The 13,884-nt window shown below is 44.7% G+C and overlaps 2 protein-coding genes across 2 annotated transcripts in view; one reads left to right on the plus strand and one right to left on the minus strand.

Moving 5' to 3' along the window:
* Nucleotides 1-198: 198 nt before the first annotated feature.
* Nucleotides 199-7,595, plus strand: LOC131268642 (chitinase-3-like protein 2). Its single transcript, XM_058270878.1, has 4 exons — nt 199-1,091; nt 3,324-3,448; nt 4,976-5,872; nt 6,521-7,595. Exons 1-4 carry the CDS (start codon nt 1,021-1,023, stop codon nt 7,102-7,104), a joined length of 1,677 nt encoding a protein of 558 aa, XP_058126861.1. The 5' UTR covers nt 199-1,020; the 3' UTR covers nt 7,105-7,595.
* A 3,422-nt stretch (nt 7,596-11,017) lies between these two features.
* LOC131269315 (protein gone early) overlaps nt 11,018-13,884 on the minus strand; it is a 51,819-nt gene continuing 48,952 nt past the window's right edge. Inside the window, exons 9-10 of the mRNA XM_058271666.1 lie at nt 11,215-11,550; nt 11,018-11,139 (exon numbers count right to left, since the gene is read on the minus strand). Coding sequence (XP_058127649.1) covers nt 11,022-11,139; nt 11,215-11,550 — 454 coding nt within the window. The 3' untranslated portion in view covers nt 11,018-11,021. The remainder of the gene's footprint in view (nt 11,140-11,214; nt 11,551-13,884) is intronic.

The raw sequence follows: 13,884 nt of genomic DNA on the forward strand, positions 1-13,884 counted from the left end.
CTCAACCCTTTCACCCTATGCAGCGCTATGCGTTTGACCTACTCGACCGTCGGGCCCTTTCCCATCTACATAAAATGCATTGTCCCGTGGCTTTTCCTTGGCCATCTCTCGCTCTCGCCAACGCGAACGGCATCCCGACCGAGGGCCCATGAGACCGATCTGTCAAAACAAGCTGCACAATCAACTACAGGGCGAAGGGTTTTGCTTTGTGGTCATTCGAGGCGAATGTTTTGTTCAGTTCTGTTCCGGAGTCCAAGCCAGTGACGAACCGAGGGCGTCGGGTATGGTTTTCCACCAATCCATCGCATCAACTATCGAGGCTTGCTGTTCTGATATCGGTCTTGTGAAGGCGCCACAAGAAACGCGTGAAAAGAGTGGTCGTTCAGTGCCTAGTTTGTGAAGATGGCAAGCGGAAACTCGTGTTGTGGTTATTTAACACTCTAGCACGCACGTTTACCTGGTGGTTTCATTTTAAGCTTGAGAACGTCGCATCATTCGGTGCTCCAGGCCAGCGGACATCAAGATTCTTTTCTCAAGTTTATCGCGTAAATTAATGAGCTGCCCTGGTGTGTGTGTGATACCAAAGTCGACAGGTTCATCATTACATTCGCTTGCAATCCATCACATCATTCAACTCCCATGAAATCTGGTTCCATGAACAACCACCAATCTAGCTGATGGTTGCCTCGCCACCTATCAAGCCAGCACTGCTCACGTCATAGCTCGAAAGGAGTCTACCGTTGGAAGATAACGAAGGTGTCCACTGGAAGGGACCTGCAGGAATCCCGGAAATGCCGGCCTCGTTACATCCCGATTGGAACTCACGCGAATTTGGCAGCTGTCTTACCGCAGGGATCCAATTTCGTTCGGTGTAACCGAGCCCGAAACATTCCAACACCAACCAAAAAAACAAAACCACAAAAAAGCCCCTGATTCGTCCTATTCTAGCCTAGGGGGTGAAATTAAATCAGAGGAAGCACTAGCGGAAGAGTATCCAAGTATTGTAGAAAGCAGCACCAAATGAAAACGGAAAGAAGGATGTCGAAGCAGCAAGGAAAATACGAACTGCTCAAGGAGGAAAACAACCTAAGGTAGGTGCCATACAAATCGGGGGCCCGTTGTAGGGATTCCATTTCACTTATCGTAAGTTGAACTGTTTTCTTTTTTCACTGAACCAACGAAGAACGAAGCGATACGTTCTCACCCCTTTTGGCGATCCAGCATTTTCCCTGGCACGGATTGAAACATTATAGTTTGCGGTGTATTTATACTGCTTCCTTACTTGTACTTTCTTACTTTTGGAAATCGAATTTCCCAAATAAATAAAATTATACAAACCCCCCCTTTTCAAACTTAGTTATCTAATCAGACTAAATCTGTGGTTGTGAATGCGTTAAGCGATATGCCTTATCATCTGCATTATTTCCGTCGCTGTTTATCGAGTCAAATTGAGCCGTTATTCCACAGTCATCGCTGGCCATGCTCGTAAACATGCAATTGCTTACCCTGTAACCTGATAGGGAGGATTGTTGTTGTTTTCATTCGGTCGATTAGCATATATGCGTAGCCGTCTGTTTACTGCTCATGCCTGTTATTTGTCCCTGCAATCGTTCTTGGGGTTGTGCCTAGAAATTAGTTCCACTTCCTTTGTCCGATTGTGTTCGAGGTATATTTGTTTGACTCATTGCTTTGATTAAGCCCACATCTAAGTGGAAACCCTTCTGTGGCGATGCCCTATGTGTGTCTCCAAGGGAAAGTGGACTCATACTCGAAGGGCTCTTGGTAGATTGTTTCGACTTTGAAGAAGCTTACGATGCGACTTTGCATCAAAAGATTCTACAGCGCAATGATGGTGGTCAGGACTGGTTCAAACACTGCTTTTTCGGTGGGTTTATGCGAGATTAAGTAGTAAACTGCTGTACTTCTTCTGCTAACGATAGTTTTCTTTTGAAATATCATAATGTACGTTTGCGCTTGCAGCGCTGGTTGGAGCTTATGGTAATGTTTTCCCTTTTTGTAGGCGGCTGTGCAGGAGAATATAAGCTTCTGCTGTTCACGCTTCGGTTATAAATCATCGGAACAGCGCCACACTGTTTCTCTTTCGCCCACCTTACCCCGCGTTGGCGCCCATAAACGTCCAGACGCGACACGTTTGTGGTGCCCTTCCTAGCGGTTGCGGAAAGATTCGGTTGCCAAAGAAGTATGGATACTACTACCACTACTAATCCCTGCCAAACCTATAGCCTGCCGTGACGGGATGTATACCAAGAGGCAGGGTAGGTCAGAAGGGCTGCCATCCATACCGGAGCTTTCCTCCAATGCCGAAGGACCAATGTTTGCTCACACATGTTTACCTATTAGGCCCCCTTCGCAGGAGGTTGGCGACCTGCGGGTGTGCGCCTTGCTGGACGTAGCGGTATTGTCCCACCCTATGCCCATCCCACTCCCGGTTGGCCCTGTGCTGACCCTGTGCTGGCACCGGCTCTTTATTAGATTAGTGTCATGCAATTAATTTCGACTCCCTGCAAAGCGACTCCATGACAAGCACGGTGCCAAAAAATGCTGAAACAAAACAAGAACTTTTATTGGCGGTATGCTGTAAAGAGGGGGACCCCGTGTGGGCTGGAGAAAGAATTATAAAAACAAAAACAACAACCAACCATACTCACGACAAGTAAAAAGCACGCTCCGCCGAGGGAAATTGATGAAGTTTTCGCGCGGCAAAAAGCACTCAACCGGTCCATCGCTGCTTCCAAGTCGAGTTCGCGTCAGTTTTCGCGTCAATATTGCCTCGTTGCTGCGTTCGCATCCACTTATTACAGCCGTTTTTCGTTCTAATTATTTGCCTTTCTCGAGATGGCGAGCATATCAATCAATCAATCGGCATCCATTTATTTGTTTTTCTTCGCTCTTTTTTTCTGCACTATCCTTTTTTGCAGCACTTAGGCAAATGCGAGCCATTAGCTGTAAATCAATAAACGGCGCATATTTCGTGCCGCACACCCTAGTTTTACTGCCGGTCGTTGGGTATTATGTTCCGTCCCTTAGGTCTCCGTTTTAGTTTTTGTTCGTTCTCGACGGGGGAATTGAGTTTCCTTTCCGGGCGGAACGAACGATTACCGACGGAATAAAATTTGCAGGAATGGGACGGCTTTCCGTTTAGGTGGATTTCGAAAGGCATGTGAATGGATTGTAAATTTGCGCGGGGGCGAAGGAAACTAAAAGGCGTTTTCTGCAAAGGATCGCCAGCAGATTCGTTATCACGGGCCTCGTTTTTAGCTAACCTAATTTATTTTTTTCTCTCTCACTTTTCTGTTTTTTAGGCGAAAGCACACCTATATACAAGGATGTCTGTTGGTCGTACTCTGCGGCTTGTCGAGCGTGACGGTCTACACGATCTGGACCATGATCTACCGACAGAATCTAATAATACCACCGACACTCATTGGTACGTAGCGTAGGGAGGAAAGTTGAGAGCGGTACGGGTCACGCGTACGCCACCGGTGCAGCATTATTCGCATTCGGCGGCCTAGATGTGCATGATCCGCACCGGCCTATTGTATAAGCTACCTGCTTCGTGTATGTGTATGGCGAAGACAAATCGGCTCCACATTTGGTATGGTGCCAAGTGTAGGTCGAGACGTGGCCGAGACGAGACATACTAGGTATCTAGGTCCAGGCCGTTTGTCCAGGAAGGGCCATGGGAGAATTTAAAAAAATGGACCATGAATAAAGGGCGGATGGAGTTGGCAATTGCAGAGTTTAGTGAGAGTAATTGATAATTGAAAAGTATACCAACGAGTAGAGCGCACGAGGCAAGCTTGTAGCAGGAGAGCATTGAATTATCGATGATCTAGAACATTGTATTGTATAATCACGAATAATTTGGTAGTAGTAGGCTGTATTGTAAACCACGAATAAGTTGGTAGTAATAGGCTACGGCTAGGATATCGCTATCTAAGCAAGAAACTTTTACAAAATTCATCCGCACGTTTATTTGGTTTATTTAGTTTAGTTTTATTGCATGGTAAACGCAGGGACCTCAGTAATACTTAATGCTAGGCTTAGTTACAGCAATTTTTCCATAAAATAAGCTAAAATATTATGTATAAAAAACACATCGATTTGAAGACAACTGACAACAACATGGAGATTGAAAATTGTGAGAAACTGTTAAACGCTATGTACATAGAAGTTGGTACCCCTTAACGTTTTCGCTAGATCTGTTCTTAATAGACTACGGCAAAAACGGAGCGTATGATCAGGAACATACAAATTAATTGAAAAATCTAAATTAGGAGTATCGATTTCGCCTTATCTTAGGATAGGGATAAAATCTTCGCTGATCTAAAGATTGCAGACGGAGTAGAAACCTTCTTGTTTCGTAAAGTGTAGGTTAGTCTATGTTCTATCTTAAGGTCCTGATTCGTATTTTTGTCAATTTACGCTGAATTCTTTCAATTCAAATAGATCAGGTCACAGTGTGAGGTACCAAAGTTACATCATTAAATGCTAAGATAGAACGAACAAGAGCGACGAAAGCATTTAAGTTCTCTAAAGTATGCTCGATTCGATTATTTGTCAGCAGCCATATTAATTCAAAGTTAGTACACGGAAGCATCTCTCTTTGTACGTTAATATTAAATAACGTTTTTTAAAGTTTCGCCCTTTTCATTTGGCAAACCGTGTTAAGATTGCCTATAATACGCAAAAGAGTATTGAGTCTGTATGGGGGTTCGCGACAACCGAGCGGTAGCGCCGGTTAGAAACTCGGCCCATGAGCGCCGGGGCTCACCACCTCGACGGCGTGCGTTCGAATCCCAACCGAGACCGGACCCTCCCCTGTACGAGAGGACTGACTATCCACGTACAACAGGGAAACAAGTCTCGTAAGCCCTTAACGCATGACCAAGAGGTCGTTACGCCAAGAAGAAGAAGAAGAAGTATTGAGTCTAAAACTGATTTTCTCTTACAGCCGTTTCGCCCCACTGGCACAAACGAATCGTACAGTACGAGGGTGCCTTGCGTGAAAGTCTGCATCGTGAGGAAGTGGCTCAGTTTGATGCAGCACTCGCGAAGGAATTGGAAAGAGAACAGTATGGCAAGTCCACGCCAGCCAGAGCTGCTAGTACACCGGTGGACAGTAAACAGCAGCCCGAACAGCACCGGGTGAAGGAGCTCGACAACGAGCGAATATTCCCGTCGCGCTTCGGCAACTACATCTACTCGAAGGAGGCCACCCGAGGGGAACCGCCGAGCCCGAAGATAGTCTGCTACTATACGACACCCTCGCTACGCTCGACCCAGCGGTCTGGGTTGCTCGGGCGGGGTGGTGCGGCGCTGCGTCACACCCTTCTACCGGACCGCATCGATCCGCATCTTTGTACGCACCTGAACATCGGCATCATCGCGATCGTCAATGGAACGCTGTTTATCGACGACGATGTGCGCGAATCGCTCGTCCAGTCGAGAGAGCTCCGGCGGGCCAACCCGAACCTGCGCATCCTGCTGTGGGTCGGTGGGGGTAGCGTCGGCGGCTTCTCCGAGATGGTTGTCGACCACGCCAGCCGCAAGGTGTTCATCCAATCGCTGAAAGCGACCCTCGAGCAGTACCGGCTCGACGGCGTCGACCTCGACTGGGAGTTTCCGGACAGCTGTTGCAAGCGTCGGATGCACTTCTCCCAGCTGCTGCACGAAATCCGGCGTGAATATCAGCGCGAACACCGGACGTACATCCTGAGCGTAGCCGTCGCTCCGCAGGAAACGATCGCCTACATGGCGTATGACGTGGGCGAGATCAACAACTACGCCGACTACGTTAACCTCATGACGTACGACTATCACTTTTATTCGTCCGCACTTCCACAGACGGGTAGGTTTGCAAAATTCTAACATTTTAGAATTTTTTTATATACTTTTAAATGAGTATGAACACATAGTTACTCGATCTTTCGACCTTACCAAACAACAGAACTTCCAAACAGTTTGTGATTGTCAACTATATTTGGTGGATTGGCAACGTTAGAATGAATTTCTCGGTATATTTTGGTAGAGCTAGTTGTACAGCCGTAAGTTTGCATAACTCTTTTTTTCCTGTAGAAACCAAAGGAGTTTACATTTTGCAAGTGTTGGCTAGAATTACTTTCCGTTGAATGTTAAGCTTCCTTTGCCTTCTGTTCAGTTTGATTGTTAGCCGTAGCGAGTTCGTGAAAAGAATTCCTATAATTATAATTAAATTTTTGCTTTGCAGTCAATCTTCTGTTATTCTATTACTCTTTGATACTATTTAATTACAACGGCAATGTACAAATGTAAACAGTAAAGAAATTAATGAGCTTGAGAGTTCGGCAAACCTGTGAAAAACAACTGCTTGTTTACATTAGAAAACTAACCATAGAACATTACGCCCTAAGCTATAATTAAACCATTTTGTAAATATGTAAATCCCTGCGTTGGGATTTGTATTTGAAAATTGCTGTCTTCGCTTCATTAAAGTATGCTTTTCATGTTTCTTCTCCAGGGCTAAACGCACCGTTGTACCGAAGGGCAAACGAGCACTCGCTGCTGGGAACGCTGAACATCAACACGTCGGTCGAGTACTGGCTGTCGGCGGGTCTCGACAAGAGCAAGCTCATCATCGGCCTGCCCACGTACGGCCACACGTACACGCTCGTCAACCCATTCAATGCGCGCATCGGTGCGCCGGCGTCGGACGTCGGGCGCGTCGGCACGCTCGGCTTCGCGTCCTACTCGGAGGTGTGCTGGTTCCGCCGGCACAACATCTACGTGCACCAGGTGTACGACGTGGACAGCTGCTCGCCGTACCTGTACGCCGGCAGCGAGTGGATCTCGTACGACGACGAGCGCAGTCTCGAGTGCAAGGCGAACTACATCAAGGCGCATGGTTTCGGTGGCGCCATGATCTTCTCACTGAATACCGACGACTTCGGCTCGTACTGCGCCGACAATGCGCTGTACCGGGAGGAGCCGGTGGCGCACGAGGCCAGCTTTCCGTTGCTGCGCAAGGTACACTCGATCCTGGTGCCGCCTTCCGCGCCAGTCCCAACGTCACCGGCCCCTGGGGAAGTGACCGGCATCCGGTGAATCGCCAAAAGCGAGGGAGCGAGCGTCGGCTAACTAACCAGGAAACATTCCCCAAGGAAACGTTCCGATCAGCCTATAGACCTGCATCATTCGCCTTGTTTTCGTGCTTTTTTTATACCGTTGGCGCTCGTCGCTCCACGTACCGGACCACTCCGTGTGCTTTTGTTTTGGTGGCGCTTGAAACCGTTTATACCGGAGTGGATGTTTGTTTTCCCCACACGCTACCAAGCCGGAAAATCTAGTCAATCTCACACGCACACAGAAACACACGCGCAGAAACACAAACAAACACCCACAAATACACACCGGGAAGTGGGCGATCCTAAGATGCTAAAGAAAAGAACTCCACCGAGCAAAGCGGAGCATGCGAACGGAGCGAACAAAAGCCGCAAGATGCTTCAAAAAAATAAAAAAAAAACACCTGCCTTAACCGCCCTCACATCATAGTAGTATTTTTAAGCAGCTGAGTTCTGGGTAGGGTAAAATCTTAAGGGTTAGAAACACACACACAAAAGGGCTTCGTTGTGAATGCTTCCACAATTGGCGGCGACGACTAGCGAGTTGGTTTTGGGAGAAAGGAAACAAAGCGGAAGAGCAAGTGGCTAGAGCTAGTGGTAAATAGGTATCAGATGAATTAATTGACTGTCTTCCAGCGTCCGCTTGTAGGCCGTAGTCCGCCCCCACACGCCGTGGGTGCTGTGCTTGGTGCCACCTTTTCGTTGTTGCGCGAGGAGGCTACAATTGTTTAGGTTAATTGCATTGAGATTTCTTTTTCAATTCGCAATCCATTCTGCCACCCGCGAGGGGCGGATACAGGGGGTGCTATCTTTATTTATTCGTGTACAGATTTACGTTACGTCGATTGTTACTGTTGATCGCTGCGAATGAGGCAAGATTATCCTAGAGGTTAAGCAAGTGTAAAGATGTGCATGTTTATAGAGCTAGAGCACTCGCAGGCCGGGGAAGCGCGAGTAAAAGATGTGCCTAATCAATATTGCCGTAAGGAGGAGGATAGTAGTATGGTATTTATGTATAAATTTTAAGATTAGCAACACAGCTTTCGATGGGATTTTGTTTTTCTAGCTAGGGAAGATAAGCGAGAGATATGAAGGAGAGGGCGATAAAAACAAAAAAAAAAGCAAACAAAAGTGGGCAGTTCCAAACCATTCCAAAACGAACGATTTAATCAGTATTTGCAATAAGAAACAAATGGCAGATTGGTGTAAATAATGCGAAACCGGGGCGAGCAACGGGGGGGCATCGGAATTGGGCTGATGACTAGCGCGAATCCATTTTAAACGTAAGCGAAGAGATTGTGCCAAAATTTGTCGGATTAACAGCGAGATATGGGAGGAAGGTGGACGAAGACGGGCAAGGGGGTGGCACGAAAAGCAACCACGTGTGAGTATCGTCGAGATACAGGCTACGCTAGTTACCCTTTTTACAGCAAACCTAAGAATGTAGTTTAATCTCGCTCCTGTCTCCTTCCGCCCGGAAGACCGGTTCGCTTCTAGATAGGGCTGGCTGTAGTCGCGCGTGCACCGGAGCACCAACAGGGCCTCGTTCGTGCAGCAGAGAGCAACCTATCCGCCACACACATCGTGTATTACGTTTCGACTGTATGTTTCCTTTCTTTTTTCTTTTTTTTTATATAACCAAAATATAGAGAACATCACAATGCACCACGTGGTTTTGTGTTTTATTCATCCCATCGTGCGTTCTAACAGGAAAGAAAATAGGTGAACAACTTTTGATTTCGATTAGTTTTATTTCATTTATAGTAGACAGTTTATATTTCATAAGGAAATTAATAGCAATCAGAAAGTTAAATTGATTGTTAAAAAGAAAAAAATGGTTGTAAGTATCATTCGATTGGCAAGCTTCACATTTAATTTAATAAGATTCATTAGAAAAAGGTCAATATGAAGCATTGTGTTAAATTAATACAACACCCAACAGTTTGCTGCCATTTATAGCATTCGGTATTTTAATATCCCATTACCTTTTTGTTGGCAAAGTGACATTAAAATGTTGTGAAAGAAAGTATACAAATGTTTTAATGATGTTGAAAATTTGAAACAAACTAAGACAGTGGTGCTAACTCAAATTCAATATGATGATTTCAAATGGACTTTAATGAACGTATAGCAAAGGTCCTTAAAAGGAAACGCAAACTTATTTACTTATGGATGTATTAAGCGGTGCAGCATAACAAACGACACCTCGACCCATCCATTCGTTTTAGTACTGCATCCAACCGTTTATTTTCCGTTTCGTTTTTTTCTGTTATAATAATTAAATTCTATATCATCTGTATGATGGTGTTACTTGCTAAATATAGTCATTAAATCCTGTCTCCTTGGCGCTGCTCCGATATCGCTTCCCTTTCCTCTATATATCTCTGTTGCCCTATCACTATACTCTAGTTTGCTTCTAGTTGTGTCAGATTCTTTTCTCGCATGCGCCCGTCCGACGCTGGCCTTCGACCAGACCTTCGCAACACCGCGCGGAATGGTGTGGTGAGGAATGTTAGTCTCTGCTCACCTACCGTACCATCGACGTGTGCACTCGCTCAACATGGCAATCTGATCACGCTCGTTCTGGCAAAAATTAAAAAAAAAATGGCACCCGTCCGTATTTCCGTTTGCCGCAATAAGTGTTTTTGTTATGGGTAAAACAGTCAACGTCGATAAACGAACACATCCTCCGTCAAGCTATTACAATGTATCGTCGCTTTCCTAACGAATGAGCCGGCAGCGGACGGTGAGAACGAAACGGCGAACAGTCTTTGCATCGCAGCAACACCGGCTCCTAACCCAGTAACGATTGGTTTTGTTGTTTCTGAACACGGTCCCCGATAGTCTTAAGCTGCGTGTGCCCTAATTCGGAAGGTGACTTGCGGCTTAAGGAGACACCTCTTCCATGTTTGCTTTTTTTATAATAATTCGTCCAAAACGTCCATCTTCTTAACATAAAATCCTTCTTCACACACACTCTCTCTCTCTATAGATCCTCTTCTATCGCGTCAACTTACAGGCGGTCATTTACAAACAAAATGTTGCTCCCCCTCGTTCTACCACGGATGCGTTGCGTGCGTTTTCCTTTTTAATACTCCCTTTCCAGCTACCCTCGTTTTCATTTACACCTTAAGTTTACCGATTAAATAGATCTGTTTCTTTATATATGTATATAATCCTCCTGCACATCCTCTATTCTACATGCTAGCTTTACTGTAGCACGCTCCGCGCATCGGGCAGTGCACTTCCGTTCCTCACCTCAAAAGTAAATGATAGTTGTAACCAACTCGAAAACCCGAACCGAACTGAACGGAACATCGAAAGTAGAGAGCGACGATTAAACGGTCGTTTTGTAAAGTTAAAAAAAATATTGGCGGACAGATCCGGCACGCGCTCGGAGATACTGGCGGAAGGGAGATGATTCAACTACGTGCCAGTTCGAACCGGCCAACTCGTCCTTCCACTCTGCGCAACCTCTGAGGCGATTTGGAGGCGGGTTTAGAAAAATATACTATTCACATCGATGCGGCCCATGATGTCGGAGTTGGTGGCCGGTAGTAGCGGTGTTGGTGCCGTCACGGGGCCGGACGAGGCGGGTAGTATCGAGGCCAGCGGCACCAGCAGGGAACGCTGGATGTGAACCGGAGCCAGCGGAACGGCGGCGGCGGCGGCGACGACCCGGTGCGATTGTGGCTGCAGCGGCACCGGTGGTGGTGGTGGTGGTGAGTACGGCGGATACTGCGGTCCCGTGGAGGCGAGGTAGGAGGAAGGTAGTTTCTTGTGCTGTTTGCTCGGTTTCGGCCGCACCGTGCCCGGTGTCGGCGTCGGATCGGAAGGATGCTGCTGTTGCTGTTGGTGCAACTGCACGACCAGAAGCTGATGCCGCTGAGGATGCGTTAATCAAAGAACGTTGCTGCAGGCACCGGACCCTGCCGCCGGGCCGCCGCCACCGGAACCGCCCGGTTTACACTCGAACACGGCACCTAGCGGTGTGATTTGCTGCCAGAGGAGATCGAATCTGCAATCGAGAGGGGGAAAGTGTTAGGAAGCGCTCGCTTGGGGAGAAACCTTTCACACAACACGGCGCACTCACTTCTCTATCTCCGGGATGTCGTTCTGCGTGAGGAGCTTCGTCAGACGATGGCTGTTGTACCCGACCGAGCAATGGCGCTGGAAGTAGGCGAGCGTGAACAGCTGACGCTCGTCGTACGGCTGCAGTCCGGGCAGGCGACGGTGTTGACTCAGCCCGAGCATCTCGTACGTCGTCTTCTCCGAGATGTCGCTCTCGTAGATGCGCTCGTTGCGGTCGATTTTGTCCAGCAGCGTGCCGAAGGCTTGCGTCAGCACGTTCACCGCCGACAGCTCGAGGTACAGGTTGAGCCGGGTCGCGTTGCTAATACGACCACCGTTCGGCGTGTGCAGGAGCGTCCTGTCAAACGAAACAGAAGAAACCGGTCAGTCCTCACAGTTGCATCCTTCTTAGTTGTTCTAGTAGTTTCATATTTATGAAGAGTTTATAATACCCAATTTTCCCCACCATAGCACGTACATTTTTCTTGGTAAGCAATCATTGAATCATCCTTATTTAAGGGGTCGACAAAGTTCGTTTACTTTGCATCCAAAATAACTACATTGAAGAAATACAGTTTTTATACTCATTTCGATACAAATTACTCACAACATTGAAAACTTTGCGTAGCTGATTTATTTTTACTACTGAGAGCCAGCAAAACCGATATACTTTATAATAATTTGAGTAAAGAATTAATTTCAAGTACAATTAAAGAAATTAATCAACAGTACAACGAATCAAAATGTGTTAAAAAAGCTCAAATTTCAACGAAAAGAAGTATGAAATGTATGAATGTTTAAAAAAGTATAATAATTAAATTTCTTATATGTTATCTTACACCACTTTTTAATGTAACTTTACTCTTTAAAAACATGATACTCTATTTAAAAGGGTAAAGGGCAAAAGGGCGCGCTTTCGGTTTCTTTATAATCATCTTGCCCTTTTTAGAAAATGCTTTTGAAAAATTCAGTTACCAGCTACCTACTTATTTTTGATTAAAATAAAAAAGGGTCACTTGTTTGAAAAAGTACAGCACTCTTTCAATGGAAAAGCCTCTTTTTACTTTTTACGATCATATCTGCACTGTTTGTGTTCTTAAATGGAAAAGTGTGAAGATTTGTTTTGATACCTTTGTGGGACATTAATGTTTTAACCACGCTTTAAATATTCTCATAATATAATTTTATAGTACTGATAAAAGCTCTATAAAAATAGCAAAGCACATTGGTTAGTTATTCATTGAACAAACCCTGGTCTATTTCTAACCAAAACGTATCATTAACCAGAGTATGACGATCAAACGGTAACGTGCAGTTTTTATTTAAGTTTATTGTTGTCACATAGAGAAGAAAAAAGAAGAACGGTACAAGATCTGGCCCCAGGATGAAGTTTTAAAGTATTCATTTCAGTGACCATAAAACCCCTATTCGAGCCTTTCTCATATGCTAATTAAATTAGTTATGCAATTTTCTCGACGCGATTAGCACTTTAATTTGAGGAATTTATACTCGCTAACCTTCCCACCGTCATTATTTATATATTTTGGAAAGGGGCAGAGTTCAGTGGTGCCAGCAGCGAACGTTAGGGAGTTCGATTGAGTGACCATAAAAACTGGAAATTGGAATTGCTACTCATATGTCACGCCTTCTCACTGTTCTGGGAAAATGAAATTTAATCACTTAATGCCTATGTAAAGAGGCATCTTCCGTTCTTTTTATTTTAATTCTATAGCTTTCGATCGTTCAGGTTTGGCAGGAACGTGTTAGGTGAACAAGCTGAGGAGAGTGCAGATATCAACGTAAAAAGATTGCAAATTTCAACCTTGGCAAAAAAGTAGCACGAAACAAGTTTGGTATACAAATCGCTAGAGTAGATTTTGTGTGATGCGATTGCACACATATATAGATATTGACAATGTTATTTTTGTATATTAAAAATTGTTTTTGAAAACAGTAATTTAAAAGATTTACAATTTACGTAATACTAAAGCATCTTTGGAGGTAGAGTTGCTTGCAATAATACTGTGTGAAGAATGATATCACCAGGCTTACTTAACGTGCTAAACAACTTAGGAGCAACTCTGTATGTGAAACGTATGACCAGAGTAAACTCGAAAAGATCAATGTGGATCTTTCAATTACTAGGTTATATTTTTAACCAAACGTTTCACTTTTAGTTGTTCTACAGGATGTGTAAGATTCCCTCGCGTGTAAAATTGGTACATGTTCAGTTTTAATTAATTAACCTTACTTTATCATCCTACAACAATTTTTATTTTAGCTTGGAAATCGATCAGAAAAACAAACCATTTGAACAAAAATAATTTGAAATGAAAATCAATACTATCTCAAGTACAAACTGCTGTACACAAACCAATTGTTATGCAATTTAAATAGATCCCTTATCATCTTGACAAACCATATATACTACGCAAACATATTCTACGCAAGCTACGAAATCATCTGAACGGTTATGAGAATTAGTCTATGCACCATGAAGTTATACCTGTGTTATAAACTAACTAATCATATTTCCACAAATGAAAAGATGACTTTGCAGTAAAACAAGCTTCAGAAAAGTAAAAGCGTCAATTTCTATATTACGTGACAAAGGAAGCAATGTAGAATTTCGTTCTGGAACATGTTTGTACACCAGTTTTGAAGAAACCTAACTAAGTATTATAATATACTA

This window comes from Anopheles coustani, chromosome X (genome assembly GCF_943734705.1).
Source record: "Anopheles coustani chromosome X, idAnoCousDA_361_x.2, whole genome shotgun sequence".
NCBI lineage: Eukaryota > Metazoa > Arthropoda > Insecta > Diptera > Culicidae > Anopheles > Anopheles coustani.

Excerpts from the sequence above, each read along its gene's own strand:
- LOC131268642 (XM_058270878.1), top strand. The coding sequence starts at position 1,021 with ATGAAAACGGAAAGAAGGATGTCGAAGCAGCAAGGAAAATACGAACTG. Across the intron at positions 1,092-3,323 it reads AAGGAGGAAAACAACCTAAG|GCGAAAGCACACCTATATAC; the intron begins GTAGGTGCCATA and ends TCTGTTTTTTAG. Across the intron at positions 5,873-6,520 it reads GTCCGCACTTCCACAGACGG|GGCTAAACGCACCGTTGTAC; the intron begins GTAGGTTTGCAA and ends TTTCTTCTCCAG.